At 60.1% G+C, this 15,508-nt stretch overlaps 1 protein-coding gene across 5 annotated transcripts in view; it reads left to right on the forward strand.

The window, feature by feature from the left end:
- The window catches only part of SLC37A1 (solute carrier family 37 member 1), a gene marked incomplete at its 3' end in the record, with an annotated part of 57,217 nt that extends 49,246 nt beyond the window's left edge, over nt 1-7,971 (forward strand). For 4 of the 5 annotated variants that reach the window (XM_079766849.1, XM_079766848.1, XM_079766846.1 and 1 more), the window contains exons 17-20: nt 926-1,004; nt 4,920-5,017; nt 6,513-6,577; nt 7,090-7,971. In XM_079766849.1, the coding sequence (XP_079622975.1) occupies nt 926-1,004; nt 4,920-5,017; nt 6,513-6,577; nt 7,090-7,105 (258 nt within the window). Of the gene's footprint in view, nt 1-925; nt 1,005-4,919; nt 5,018-6,512; nt 6,582-7,089 lie in introns of those variants that run through there. The other variant, XM_079766850.1, reaches the window with a different exon arrangement.
- Between the last annotated feature and the right edge of the window lie 7,537 nt (nt 7,972-15,508).

The raw sequence follows: 15,508 nt of genomic DNA on the forward strand, positions 1-15,508 counted from the left end.
GCTGCTGCCCAGGCGACAGGTGACTCCCGATCCCGGAGACCCCGTCCAACCCGAGGAGGCGGGCCATTCTCACCTTCAGCATGGAGGACGGACATGTCACACGGTATCATATGCCGGCACCTGAAGGGAGCGCGGCACTAAAATACACAATCTTTAAAAAGTAGCTCCCTGTGTAGAGAATGGAGAGAAGAGACATGTGCCAAACACAATAAGTTATGCAGACTCCGCCCTCCAAGAGCAAGCGAGCCTCCCGCTCCCAGGTGTGCGTTGTCCGCCACCTCCTTCCACCGGGGACAGGTGGGACAGGAAGGTGATGTGACTCGGGATACCTGACAGACCCGACCTCTGCCAGGAGTCAAGGTCAGTGGCAACAGTGATAAGCCATGTCGACACGTGTGCCCTTGATATGAAGGGCTGAAAATGGCACTTAACCTCTAGTTTTTCTCCCCCAAACCCTCTCCCCATCTAATATGAGGAAAACATCAGACAGATCCCAGCAGAGGGGCATCCTACTCCTCACAACTGTCCAGGCCGCCAGGAGCAAGGGAAGTCTGGGAATCCGTCACGGCCAACACGATGACTCAAGGTCACGTGGGTTCCTGGACGGGAACCTGGGAGAGAAAGAGATGAAATTAAACATCCGATAAAAAACCAATGCTCTCCGAATAACGTGTAGATTTTAGTTAATGACGCCTCCGTGCTGGGTGGTTAATTATAACAGACGTAGCATCACCGTGTAAGGAGTGAGCGCAGGGGAAGTGGGCGCAGGACTTACAGCCGGTCTTTCCAGGGTGGCTTCTGAGGGCAGAGGCCACGCTCAGAGCTGCCCTGCAGAGTTACTGTGTGGGATGCCCTGTGGAAGGCGAGGCTCATTTCTCCCCCAACGCCCCTGGGACGCATCACACCCGGTTTTCCCTCTCTCCAGGGGACTCATAAAAGTCTGAAAGGAAACTCCCACGCCCTCGCCACCGTGACCGCCATCATCGACGGCACCGGGTCTGTAGGTACGTGGGTATTTTTGGCTCTAAAATTTAATTGTCACAGGGGAACCGCGCTGTCACGTCCTAATTAACAGATGCCACGATTCCGATTGCTTTGGTGACGTTGGGATCAACCGGCCTTCTTAAAATGCGAGCAGAGCAGAAGCGCGTGCAAGCCCAGGGGACAGGGGGTGGCACCGTCTGTCCTCTCTGGCCGGAGGGTTCCCGAGACGACATGGGCGTGAGGCTGGTTGGAACTCTGTCAGTGTGAGAGCCCCCAGGGCTTCCTAAAGCCACCTGTCAGCACACTCCGCCCGGCCCGCGGCCCACGGCCCAGGGACTGTGTCGCTGTCACCTCTGGGACAGACGCTATGGAAATGGAATGGCAGGAAAACTAACAGGTCCCACAGCGAGCCGGATCCCCGTGTCCGCAGCCTTGCTGAGGTGCCGGGAGATCGCTCAGTAGCCTATTCTGAAGGACAGAAAGGGGGTCAAATACGCAGCTCATCCTCAGAGAGGGGCAGGTGGGCACTGGTCACCACAGCCTGTTCTCACCAGCCAGTCCCTGCCCTTCCTGGAGCTTCATGCGCACCGTGACGGCTCCCGGCGGAGGTCCCGGAGCCACCTGTGCGGGCCCCGGGCCGCCCGTTGTCCAGGAGTCGGGCTCAAGCTTCTGTGTTCCCCGGGGTCAGAGCAGCCCCGTCTTTGTCCTCATCGTTGGTGCCTTCCTTTTGCCGGATCCGGGGGTGGCTTAGAATTTGCGGGATGGGGCTAGCGCCCACCTCTCTGATGTTTGTTTTCAAGTGAGATCATCCCCTTTGGGGCGTCTCTCTGGCCCGCAGACGTGTCTAGGAAAGAGGTGGGTGCTCTGCCCCCTGGCGTCTGCGGGCGGCTCGACTCCCCGCGTGGAGCAGGCCTGCTCTCCCCGGCTCACGTGGCCCACGGGAAACTTCCACAGCTGGAAGTCATGCTCGTGGGAGTTGGACTGGGGTGGCCTGGGACTGTCCAGCCTGCGCTCCGCCTCCTGTCCCCGAGGCCTTGGTGTGAGTCCGTCAGCTCCCACTGTGAGCCGCTGTTAGAGACCATCACAGCTGCTGGCAGCACCGGGTTGCTGCCAGAAAGCAAGGATGGGGCTCAAACAGGAAAAGGAATGAATGAGGAGAAAAACACGTCTTTCTTGATGTTCTCAAAGCAAGGGGGAAGCAGAGGTCGCTGCCTAAGAGGGGGTCGCTGCACCTGTAAAAGGGCCGCTCTGAGTGTGTGGGAGAAACCAGGCACAGCTCTGAACCCCTCGACCTCACGGAGGACAGAAGAGGCCACCCGAACCACGTGTGACCCCTCACTGACCCGCAGCCCTCGCTGACGTGGGGGACGGTCGCGCCCACACGCAGAGGCCTGGCAGGGACCCGGACCTCCAGGCTCTGCCGCTCCAGTGCACAGGCCCTGAGGATGCGGTCGCCATGGAAACGGCACACGCTTGTCCACCGCTGTGTCTCCCTCATTATTTCTCTCCGGAAGTGCTGCCCAACGTGGCAGAAGCAGAGAAGGCTCGAGGGGAAATGCCCGCCGGCAAGGCCACGGTGTCTGAACTCTGCTGTCCCTTGGAGAGTTTGTCCAGACGGAGTTGGAGGTGGGAGTGTCCCAGGTCGCACGGGGGAGTCCACGGTGGTGCTGAGCCCAGGCCTTCGTTTCTGGCCTCAGTTTCCCCAGGGGCTCCCATCGTTTTCTCTGAGGCCTCTCTCCGCCCGCTGTGCCTGGACACCACGGGCCCTCGGCCTGTGCACACGCCCTCATCGCTGACACAGGGGGCTCTATTTGTCTTTGTTACGTGTTTTTTTCTGCTATTTTCTGTGGGTTTTGGGGGGGGGGGGGTTTCTGGAAAACTATTCAGATGTTGAGCTTTCTGGATTGATCTTCCATTGTCTTTCTTCCCTTCTTTCCTTCCACCTGCACCGAGTTGTTCTTCTTTCTCAGAGGCGCTCTCGGTCCGACCTCTGCACTGCCCTTTCTCTGGCTCGCACAGTGTTAATGTGCATTAGCTCGCCTGCCCTTGGTGCGGCCTCCTCTCATGGCCTGGCTGCCGTTAGACCGAGTCATTGAAATTGCCGACGCCGACCCGGTTTTCAGACCCAGAAGTGGACGTTTCGGATGGTTCAGCCTGATTGTCCATTAGCTCGGAGGGAATCACACTCCTGGAGTTTTCTTCTCCCCGGTCTGGGCGTTTACTGCTCACTTGCTTCGCTGAGCATTCCTCAGATTCGGTCGGATCTTGGCCCGGCCCGTCATACATTCGTGCTTCAGGACGAGCCGCTGAGCACCTACTAGAAGCCCTGCTCGTGGGAGGGCATGTCGCTGGTCCTCAGGGTCGTGGGTCCGCCTGGAATCTGGAGATGCCCCCAGTGCCCGGGGGGCGCGGGGCGTTGGCTACCAGCATTCTGTGTGGGGGAGGGCAGGCGGCGGCTTGGCGGACGCTGGCGGCCTCCCCTGCACTCCCCGGTGCCTGGCTGCTGACTCATCCCGCCCTGCACTGGCCTTGGTGTCCCGGAGCCCAGAGCCTCCGGTGCAAATTCTCCGAAGGTTAAGCTGTGCTCTCCTGCAGGAGTGGGGGTGCTAGGGGGTGTGCACTGGGGTATTGACGTTGGGGAGGAGAAACCTGGGATGAGGTGGAGGGACGTATGGAACAGTGCTTTGGACAAGATCACAGCCGACTCCCCTTTTCCTCCCCCGCCGCCTCCCCCTCCCACCCTCTGCTCCTCCCGCCCGCCCTTGCTCCTGGGCCCGGATGGGCCTGGCTCTAGAAGTAGCACCTGCCACGTCTGTTGTCGTGTCCTTTAAAACCCACCCTCCAGGGACCCGCGCCTTCTCTCACCTCCCTTCTCTTTGTGGGGTTATGATTTCTTAAATTCCATTGTGGTTCGTTTTGTGGTGTCTGGGAGGTTATAGAACAACCTACCCTGTTTACCTGGAAGTTCTTCTGAGACAAAGAAAGCTACAGCCGCATCTCAGGTGATAAAAGTAGCACGTGCTCTTTGCAAGCACTTGCGGGAGTGTCAGTACATAAAGTAGTAAAGTGGGAGCCTCCATCTCTGAGACCAAACCTCAGAGTTCATGCCTTGGTGTGAACGCTTCATACTTCTCCCCCATCAGACAGCTCACCATCCACACACGTATCACAATCATTCCATCTCCTGCAGGAGAATAAGTCACCAAACCCAGCCGCAGACATTCTTGCACAGGAGCCTTTGGGCATTTTGATGAATATTTGTTTTCTTTTTTTTTTTTATAATTTTTTTAAAAATTGTGGTCATAATTTTAGACTTAATAAAAGTTGCAAACAAGCACAGAGAATACACACAATGTTTGCCTTATCATCTCCCCCATGCTCTCACCCCGCACACACGCAGCCATCCACACACATGTACACTTACGGATACGTAAGCATCTTTTTTCTGACCCTCTTAAGAGTAAACTGCATTCATGCTTCCCCTTCACCAGTAACTGTGTAGTCAGTATGTATTCCCCGAAACCAGGAACTCCCTGACATGAGCTCAGAGCAATGATCAGAATCAGGAAATTAACATTGATACTGTATTAGTATCTACGCACCTTACATTTCTCCAAATAATATTTTATAGCATTAGATTCAGATTTCTTCATTATAAAATGTTTCAATAGGATTAATGGGTCAAAAGAACATTTTAATGACAACCCATATTTTAGATTTGCTTCTAGAAAAAAGGTTGTGCCAATCATGCCTTCAGCAGGACTGAGTATAATTAAGCTTCTTACCCCTCACCACTCTGACAGGTGAGGATGCGACACTACTGTTTTCATGCTTTTGCTTAATAGTCAGTGAGCGTCTGAGCCCCGCTCGGTACTGCAGACAGTCCCGCCCCAGACCGTCCTCACGCAGAACGCGTGCCCACTTGCCTCTTTCAGGAGCCGCCCTGGGCCCTCTGCTGGCCGGGCTCATCTCCCCGTCGGGATGGAACAACGTGTTCTACATGCTGATGTTTGCAGATGCCTGTGCCTTACTGGTAAGTCTGGCTCCTCGACCAAGCAGCCTTTCGTGAGCGCCTCTGTGTGGCACCTTCCCCGAGGGCTCCGGCGGCTCTCAGGGACTTGGGCCTGGGGCGTCCTCACTTCTCTAAATGTCGCTGCCCGAGACCCTTCCTCTTCCTGGTTTAACAAAGGGCAGAAGCAGCAGCGGCCCATCTGCTGGTGCTGCAGGCCGTGCAGAGAGGCAAAGTGCAGGCGCCCCCTGGGGGTCCCGGCCCTGTCACCTGCAGGCCAGGGGGACTGCCCGTGGCGTGTGGTCAGACGGGCGGCCAGGCTCTCACATCCACCAGCCCACCCTCTCCAGTGCATGCAGCAGCCAGGCTGGCGGGGACCCCTGTCGGAGCCGTGCGCACAGGCCTGACTTCCTCATGTTTCAGAAGTTGAGCTCCGTCCTTCAGAATTGTCACCACTATTGAGGGCTTATCCGACACTAACAAGCAGCATTTTCCTCCTGTTTTCCTCTCTTAGTGATCCGCTTTTTACAATCACAGGCTGCTTCCTGCTGACACTTTTCACGTTGGGAACTTGGTAGAATTGATGTCAGAAAAAATGCCTCCTCTCTCTAGTCTGTACATTCGGGGCTTCTAAGCTCCCGCTTGAACCTGAAGCCTCCAAGGAAACCAGCGTTCCTGCCCTCGGGCTTCTGGCTGAGGTTCTGGCTGAGGCTCGGTCCTGGGTCCTGCGTGACTGTGTGGGTTTCACACCATCCCCCAAACCCTCCCCCAGCGCCCGCTGCCTTCGCTTACTGGCACAGCGTCCCAGAAACAGACGCTCCTCGGGGACCCGTTCCGAGCTCCGGGCACTGCCCACCGTGGGGGCTGGTGTCACACTTGGGCACAGACTAGAGGCCCACAAAGGAAACCAGTTAAATGCAGGCGGTGCGCGGTCCTTAGTCTGGACTTGGGAGCTGGTTCTGAGCCCTCTCGGCACGAAAAAGATCATGAAGGCGAGGAGCTCGGCCAAGGCGCAGGCTGGGCTGTCTCAGTTTCCCCGGCAGCAGCAGCAGCGCGTGGGGGCTGCGGGGCGGGCAGCGAGCTCCACGTCCCACCGGGCCTGGCTCTGAGCCACGTGCGCGGCTCCCAGACCCCCTGTCACCATGGCTGTGGGGCACCTTGTCTTATTTTCTGTCTTTTCCAACTGGGACATCTTATGATGGGGCTCACTTCACCTTAAACATGACTTGCGCCTGGCGTCACTCAGGCTGAAGTCTCTCCTGCGGCCTCCTTTCCCGCAGCGCGTCCTCCGTGGGGATGCGTGAGCAGCAGCCCTGCGCTGGGGCCGCCGCTGCCTGTGCGCAGGCCTGGAGGCCTTGTTGTTCTGGAGAAGTGCCCCTGGGGCAGACGCTGGCATGAGCTGGGGGAGCCCGGAAGGCCGGCTCCCGTGGGGCAGGCAGGGTCCGCAGTGACGGGCGTGTGCGGCGGCACTCGGGGTCTCCGTGGCAGTGACGGTCGTCTTGTCTCTGTCTGGGTGCAGTTCCTGATCCGCCTCATACACAAGGAGCTCAGCTGCCCAGGGTCAGCGACAGGGGATCAAGTTCCGTAAGTCCCCTCCCTCCCCCCGCCCTGCCCCCCTCCTCCCTGTAATTACAGCGCTGCCTCAGAGGTCGGTCTGGCTTATCTGCCGCCCACACCTGGCTGCTCTAACGGAAGAAAGACTACTCCCCGCTTCCCGCTTCCCCACATCTCGCTCGCTCCCCTTTTCCTTTCTCGTAAATGGCTGCTGTGGATCGATCCTGCTCGTCTCCCCTCCAGATCCGAGTGAAAGATGGGGGGACGGGAGACTGCCTCCTTTGTTCTCAGGGAGCTGGGCTGCTGGGCTCCTGTTCTCAGGGGGCAGCCAGAGCTCAGCCCGGCCCCTGCCCCTGCCCGCTTCCTGTCTGCGCTCCCCCCTTGGTCCCCAGGGCTGTGGGGTGGGGCGGGGCGGGGCGGGAAGCCCCCACAGAGGGGAGGGAAGCTGGCACTCCCTCCGAGGGGCTTGTGCAGGGCCAGGGCCCTCTGTCCTCCGACCGCCCGTCCGTGTGACCAGCTGCTATTTCGCCCTTTCCTTTCAGGTTTAAGGAACACTGACCACTTGGTCCTGCAGAGGGACGCCGGGCCGTCCACAAACTGTCTTTCAAGGCAAAGTCCAAATAAAGGATCCTGTGTTGAAAAGAATGACCTACTCCTGCCTTTTGCACACGCACCTGGAAGAGACACAAAAGCCACCCTGAGCGCTCCCGGCTCTGTTTCAGGCGGGCCTGGCGCTCGGGGCCGCGGGGAGGAGGTGCCGTCGCCTTGGCGGAGCCCGGGGGCACCTGGCAGGTGCTGTGGGACACTCGGTGCCCTGTCTCTCAGGTATTTCGGCGTGGAATGCCAGCATGGGGTGAGCGCCCGAGGGCGGGGACTCCCAGGACACGCGTGGAAGACAGTCAGCTCCAGCAACACCAGGGAGGAGGCAGCCAGCAAACAACCCCTCCCAGACGGAGCCTCGCAGCTGGGTCGGAACCGACGGAGTCAGATGCCGGCACTTCCTCTCTGAGCCACCTGACAGCCACTGGGAGACGAGCAGCGATGACGCGTCCACACCCGCAGGACCCGAGGCACCGGGAGCGCCAGCCCCAGGGCCCCCGGGATTCCTGTCATCCCAGCTCCTCAGGCCCTGACCCTGCTGGTCCCCACGGGGCCCGGGAAGGCGGGGCAGGGGCCTGCGGGCTGAGGGGGAGGCACTGGCAGTGGGCGGGTCCCAGTGCAGAAGGTGTTCCCTCCCCACAGGCCGGACACCTGGGACCGGGTTTGTTTATTTATTAGCGTGTGCCGTGCTGAGGGAGCCGAGCACACAGGGCATTGGTTATTTATTAAGACAGACTGATTGTTTCGTGGCCACTGTTCTCTCGGTTGTTGCCTAGCAAAACCCTTATCTACCCTTTGAAATAAAGTGTTTTTTAAAAAAACTCCATCAGAACGGCGATTGTTCCCGCTCACTTTCCAATAGAACTGCCTGTTCTTGGTTTTCTGTTCCAGCAGAGCCGGGCCACCCCGCTGGGGAGCAGGCCGGGCTTCCTTTAAATACAGGGTGTTTTGTGAATCATGCCGTTGAAGGCATATGCCAAGATTTGTCCTTGACTGTGAAATGTCACAGGGGAGGAGCGGGCTGCACTTGAAGTTGCACACTGGAGTGCAGGCTCTCAGACTTCCCTACACCGGCATCTTCCAAGTCGGCGTGACGCACATTTTCCTCAGAAGGATGCCATGCTGCCACTTCACAGCGTGAAGGGCGGTGCTCAGAGCCGGCCAAGGTCACCACCAAGGTCAAGGTCACCATCGTCATTCCCACGAGGGTCAGAGAAGGGCCAGGCATGATGAAGGTCTTCTGAATGGCCCTTGTCCTCACAAGCAGGCTAGCTTTTTGATAACAGAAGTTACTGACACATTTAAAGAGTTTCCTCCTTCTAAAAATAAAAGTTCCATAAACACCAAGTGGATTATATACAGTTTCATCCACACAGTTCACTCAGCTCACAGGTTTGTTTCTCTTTTCCATCCTGTGTTTGGTCCTTCACCTCCAGCACCTTCCTTTTCCTGGGTCCCTGTCCCTGGCTCTCCGCTGCCCCTCCGGGCCCTGCCCACGGGGGTCGAGGTGGCCGCGCTGGTCTGTGCCCCTGCGGCTGCCGCCCCCTGCTCACCACCTCTGTCCTCGGTGCTCACTTTTGAATTAAATCGAATGAACAAAGGGAGGGCTGAGACCTATAAACGGGCCATTCAGTAATGCACAGGGAATTCTTTCCGGTTCTCTCTGACCTCATCCAAGGCCGAGGTCGAGTTCAGTGGACCCACTTCCTGTGTGCACCTTCCCAAGGACAGCCACCATCTGGAGGGGAGTGACAGGCAGCTTGGGGCAGCCGTCGGCCTCCCCGCTCAGGGACAGGTATTGAGGCCAGTTCCTCAGCCACGGAGGCCGGGAGGCCTTTAGAAACGGAGAGCCTGCCCTGTTTGAAAAGGAGGAGGACCCACGGCCAAGTTGTAAAGCAGGTCGGCTGAAACACATTCTCCATCCATGACGGGAAGATTTCACCGAGACTTTTAGGGAAAAGGTGTGTGATTTGCATATAAAAACACCCTGCACTTGGCCGGGCCCAGAGCAGCCGCTGAGGTGCCTCGTCTGCAGAGCCCCAGGGCGCAGCCGCGGGCATTGGTATGGGAACGGGACTGCCTCTCATGAATGTGTATGCGCCTGAGGTTTTCCCATTCAGACCCGCACAAAGTGCCAGGGTGATTGAGATGCAGGCTGGTGAAGGGGCTGGGAAAGAGCCGGGTGGGACCACAGTCACAAAGCAAAGCAGCCTCACAAACAAGCCCCTCGAAGCCAAAAGCCAGGCCCACCCCTGCACTCGCAGCTGTAAAAGCCAAGGAAACAGAATTACTAGAAAAAATAACTGAAAAGAAACACAAGCCCTAACGTCTTATTGTTAGATTCTATCGGCATGAAACCGCTCGGCCACGTTACTGCAGGAGTCGGTCAATGCTCACTCGGTCTCCGCGTATCTGATCGGGAGCTGGAGCAGCGCAGGGACTGGCCTGGCCCGTGGACCCACTTGGAGGAACGGCAAAGAGGGAGGCGTGTGGCGGTGTGGCCGTGTGGCTGGGGGGTGGCTGCAGGGAGAGCAGAATGGAGGCTGGCGCGGGCATGCGGGTGCTGCTGTGAATTGCCCGCAGTGTGCCTGGGCACCTCGGGGCCTGCGTAGGCTGGCTGAGCCGCAGGCCCCCGCTTCTCCAAGCGGGATCCTGTGCCAAATGAAAACGGGCCCCTCGTTCAAAAGCAGGAAGAGGTGCTGTTCAGGGTACTGAAATAGAAAATGCTTTCCTGTCTTCTGCTGTAGGAGGCGGTAGGAGGGGGGGTCACAGAAGGGAGTCTCAGCTCCGGTCCCCAGCACCCCTTTCGCTGTCCCACCAGCTTCACTGACAAACCACAAAGGCAGGGATGACATTATTCAGAATTTCAACACGGCGACTGCAGAGCCGACTGCAGAGCATTCAGCCCCAAGCACGGGGCCCTTTGAGTACAGGTCCCGTGGGCCTGCACTGGTCATGTGCCCACGACGCTGGCACAAACTTACAGTGGGACCCGCGGGCCAGATTAGAGCTGGGCTGGTCCTGGCAGCCCCCAGAGACAGAGCCAGGGAGGAGGGTGGGCCCACCTGGTCTCCCTCCCTGGAGGGCCCCTACATATTATGCAGCCAGTTAGGGTAACAGCTGCCCCGTGGGCTTCCTTTTCCCGTGTGTTCCAGAATGTTCTGCCCTTTAGAGAACAAATGCACGATGCGCTCCTCCTCCCGGGCCTCCCCCAGGTAGGGCCGTCAGCCTTGTTATCCTACTCCGTCGCTGGGTGTCATTGTCACCTTCTGGTGTGCTTACTGCTTTGAGTCAAACTAAGCCTGTGGCCTAAGACACACAGGTAATTCTGGCCAAAACACTCTCTCTGCCTCGAAGTAGGTGTGAGTGAGCCCCACGCAGGGGTTGGGTCTGCACCGGGAAACCCGGGTGCTTTGGTGGACACCCGAGAAGCAGGCGGCTTGCTTCCTGGGTGTCCACGGGCAGGGCCTACAGCACTTACTCCGTAAACATGTGGGACCCCAAGACTGAGCATCAGCATCGCACCCCGGAGACCCAGGCCCCGCCCGGGAGCCCCTGGCGCCGCTGTGTGCAGTAGCTGTAAATGTACAGCGTGCGACAGTATCCAGGGCAAGGGAGGGAAGATCGCCAGGCCCGGAACAGGCCCCTGGGCACCCCCTGCTCTTAGAAGTAAACACGACTCGGACTTTAACGTTTTTCACTTAACACGGCGAGTGAGGGTGAGCGGCGACCCCGCGCCTACCAGCCTCTGGGGCTCCCCTTCCAGCTTTGGCCCCGTTGGCCCCAGCCCACAACAAGCAAACGAGCGAGCAGGCCATTTCAGGGGGCCAGGTCTAGGGAGAAATTAAACCAGGACCCGGGTCAGGGAGGGGGAGATGGCATTTTATTCCTGACGGTTCCCTCTGAGGACGGAGTAGCTGAGCAGGAAATCCAGTGAACGGTGGAGCGAACCGTGCAGGGGAAGTCCTTGCGGACCCAGAGATCTTAACAGGACTTTTCCAGACCAGCAGGGCCGAGGGAGGAGGACGGGCGAGGGGCAGGGGAGGGGGGAGGCCTGGAGAGCAGGCCAGGTCCCGGGTGTGCAGAGGTAGATGAGGGCGGTGAAGTGGGCACGGGGATGGGGACCCGGGGGAGGGGGGTGCTGGCCGACACAGGCGGTGGGCAGAGCAGAGGCTCTGGAGATGGTGTCAATACCGCCGCGACGAGGGCGAGTGTGACGGTGGCACTGAGTGGGGCGCAGGGAAGGTGGCGCTGGGGAATTGCCGAACAGGAGGCAGTGCTAAGCGTCAGAAACGGAAGGGCCAGGAGGAAAGCCAGTCCGGGTGGCAGAGTCCCAGGTTCCCTTTTGGTCAGACAATCCGTCTCAGAGCTGATGGCGACTCCAGAGGCTGCTTGACTGCTGAGGAAACCGAGGCCCAAACAGAGAGGCGACGTGGCAGCCAGGCGCGTCGCCCTGGCCTGTGCTTTCCGCCCATCCTGTCAACAGTGCCGAGGCCAGCTGGCCTCCGCCCCAGGTGCCCTGGAGGTGGCATGTGCCTCTGCAGGGCCCCTCGCGGCCACTGTCTCTCATGATGCCCCAAACCGGAGGCCATCCTCACGCCACGACCACGGCCATCGCTGCAGATCCGGGGTGGGTGCCGGTGGTGCTGCGGGGTCCAGGCAGGGGCCGAATCATGGCGTCCGCCACGGGCGGAAGAGGGGGGTGGGGAGGGGCACAGACTGAGGACAGGTGACTTTTCAGGGCCTGCGAGCTGCTCCTGCCTGCGGTCTGAAAGGCTGAGGGCCGGCTTTTTGTTGTTTCTCTCTCTTTTGTTCTAATAGAACCCGGTTCCTCTGCTGCCACAAGAGGGCGCCTGAGAGCTGACTCACAGAGGGGCCCCCGGAGAGGACAGCGCCCTGGGCAGTGGCCCCTGCAGGGAAGAGCCCAGCAGATCCCCCAGCGCTCCCTGCAGGGCCGGGCATCAGAGGGTCCGATTGCTCCTCTAGGCGCATTTAAGGGGTGCAAGGACCAAAGGCGGGCGCTGTGCTTCAGACCGCCAGCGGGGCCGGGGGGGCCGCAGGCAGAGGGGAGGAGCGTGGGGACAGGTGCGGGGCGAGGGGGGGGGGGGGAGGCCGCGGGCAGAGGGGAGGAGCGTGGGGACAGGTGCGGGGCCAGGGGGGCCGGAGCAGAGGGGAGGAGCGTGGGGACAGGTGCGGGGCCGGGGGGGCCGCGGGCAGAGGGGAGGAGCGTGGGGACAGGTGCGGGACGGGACTGCGGAGCACAAAGGGAGGACGCCCGACAGACGTGGAGTCCAGCGCAGGGGAGCCTTCCACACAGACACCACCCACTGCCCCCAACGCTTCTCCTGAAGCCTCGCCCGCCCTCCTTTTGTAGTAACAACAAATAAACAAATAATAAATAAGATGAAGGAACTGAGGCCCAGGGAGCTTACGGCGCTCAACCCCCTCGCCCTTCGTGCCTGAGCCAGGGTCAGCATCCGCCTGCGTCTGCAGCTCACCGTCCGTCTGTCCTTCCCCAGCCGGGCTGGGAGCCCAGGCTCACCCACTCTGACCCGAGACGCCGCAGCAAGGCCGGGCTTCCCCGTGGTTCTGTTTTACGTGGGTTTTTTAAACACGTCTTATGGGAATTCTCGTGCGTCACAAAAATAGACAAGAAAATAGATTGCGTTCCTGGTGCCCGTCACCCAGACTCACCAGTCAGCAACGCCGCGCCTTCACTGTGTCATCCTGACCTGCCCCCATTTTATTCTCATGCTCCCCTTAAAATGTGTGTTCCTAAGAACATTCTAGAACCCTGTCATGGCAAACCAAACAACGTCACTGCCTGAACCAGACCTTCTTGGCTCGGCCCCTGGATCTGTGGGAACGAAGGTCAGACCCTGTTTGCCGCGTCCAGACAAAGTCGCCGAAGGCCCGAGAGGTCGGGCGACTCCACTCAGCCGTCCCCCTGGGGCCCTGCCTGGCGACCTAACCCGTGGGCGCCAGGAGCGAGCCCCACCCTCACCGTGCCACCCGTGCCCATGCTCACACCTGTGCCACGCAGCCGGAAACGGAAGAGCGGGCACGAGCGACGAGGACGAGCCTGGGCGCTGGGCCCTCGCCCCCCTCGTCAGCGCAGGATTTATCAATCCCGCCGGCGGGCGTGGAAAGGGAAGAGAAATGAGTAAGCAGCTCAAGTCACCACTAACGTTATTTATAGAAACGCAGGATGGAGTGAGAAATGGATGTCGCTGGAATGAATACCAAGCAGGGGAAGTGATAGATCGATGCCTCCGGATTAGAGGAAGGCAAGGAAACCACCCCAATGCCGTGACTCAGCGGCGCGGGGAAGGGCTGTGATCCGGACTGGGAACCACCGGAGGCCGTCGGTTCGGTGACAAACCATGTTCCTGACAGGACAGGCCCCGCTCTCCTCCGAAGCTGCCCAACCCGTTCGCCAGTGTGGGCTGGGGAGCCGCGAGCACTGAGCCTTTCTCCCTCCTGAAGCTGGAACACAAACCCAGGAGCCGCACCTGGAATCAGACCCTGGGAGGCGGCGGAGGGAGCACGAGGGCTTTCCGGTAAACGGACAGGCGTGCGCCCGGGTTTGCTGCCTCCTACCCCGCCCTGTGGGCAGCCAGCACGAACCGGGCAGGGGATGGCCACCGAGCAAGTGTGTCCTCTCTCCTGGCCACCTTGGCCAGCCCCCCTACCGGGCTGGTCCCCGGCCCGGGGTGCTACCCAACAGGCTTACAAAGCATCGTTTCCCTGGAGTTCCCCAGAAGTCCTTGCTGTCGTCGGTCCTCTGGAGTACTAAACCGTGCCCCTTCTAAGCACATGCGGTGATGGTGCTGCCAGCCCCCGCCTTGTCCGGCCCACAGACTGTGAGAGGGGGTGACGTGAGTCCCTTCCGGGCTGGAACGTTTCGTTGCCCGAGCGTGACCTCGCTCTGCGTGGTGCCTGGCGAGGTCCGAGGAGCTGACTGCTGCGTGCGTCCTGCTCCGGTGTGAAGCGCAGCCCCTGACAGTCTCCAACAACCCCCGCGGTCCCCACCTGTGACCTTCAAGACAGGAGGCCGGTGGGAGGGGCGTGAGGAAGCCGTTGCCGAGGCAGGAACGTGGTCGCTCTGGGCGGGCAGAGGTGACTCGTTGGCCCCCCGGGAGCAGAGCTCCCTCCCTGCTCAGCAAATCGCAGCGCTGGGGGAGGTGGCTGGAAACCAGACCGTGGGAGCGTGTGTTGGCTGCTGGGAAGATGTTACAGGAAAAAGCAAACAGGGACGGGCTTTGTGAACAGACCCAGGGCCTGAGGGTGAGAAGGGAGCCCTGCTCCTCCCGCACCAGCAGCAAGTGATGGCGAGGAGCGGGAGGCAGCCCTGAGCAGGCGGCGCCCAGCGCATCCGTCCGGGGCCCTGCACGCGGCCCGGCGGGGGCTCTGCCGGCCGAGCCCAAGAGGCCGGCCTTTCCCTCCCGCACCTGCAGCCACGGCCCCCCGCGTTTCTCAGACGCTCAAACCCGCAGCAAGGCGGGCAGGCCTCGTTCCTTCTCCGCAGCGGCCTGTTCTGTAAGGCTGCGTGCGCGCTGACTTAGCACCGAGCGCCCGTCGCTCCTGGGGAAGTGCAGGGTCGTGGTTTTCTAAGCCTCTGGTCACAGCATTTCCATGGGGCCGGCGGGCGGGGTGGGGGAGGGAATCGCAGCCAAACTTTCTAGAAAGTTCTGAAGCTTGACTACAGACTGATGTAAAACTGAATAGGTTGCATCCCAAGTTCATTTGTGAGTGATGTGTCCAGGGCCCAGAGTCCGTGTTCCCGTGTAGGACAGGCCAGCCCTCAGAGCCCCGCTGTGGGCCGCACCGCTGAGGCCTGACTTCGGGGTCATGGAATCGGGGTGCAGACGGGAGGAAGAGCCGTGACGCGCCTCCCTCCTTACCAACTGTGAGGAGGGCCCTCTGCCTTTGGCACCCGCCGGCCTCTCTGTGTTCTGAGCGCCGGCCTCCAGGCGCCCTGTGCCTCCCTGGGGACCCGGGACTCATGGGAGAGTCCCATCCAGCCTGTCCCCCACCCCCAAAGTGCTCCATGCCCCCGATCCATCTCGCCGTTCTCTGTGACAAAAGAATCTCAGAGTCCTTTGTCTGATCCTCTCGGCTCCGAGATGAGGGAGGGGGGAGCCGCTGTGAGCAGTCACTCTCGTCCCCTGACTGCGGCTTTTACAGAGGCACCTGTCCTAACAGGTGACTGTGGCCTCGGGCAGCAGAGGGCACAGTGGGGAGAAAGCCCACAGGGAGGGCCGGTGAGATGACAGGGGGACTGAGCGGTCACGATCCCTTCCTGAGGTCCTGCTTCTCCTGTTCCTTCTCCCGCTCACCCTGCCGCCCAGCAACCTCTCA

The sequence above is a fragment of the Cnephaeus nilssonii genome (genome assembly GCF_951640355.1).
Source record: "Cnephaeus nilssonii genome assembly, chromosome: 3".
Lineage (NCBI taxonomy): Eukaryota > Metazoa > Chordata > Mammalia > Chiroptera > Vespertilionidae > Cnephaeus > Cnephaeus nilssonii.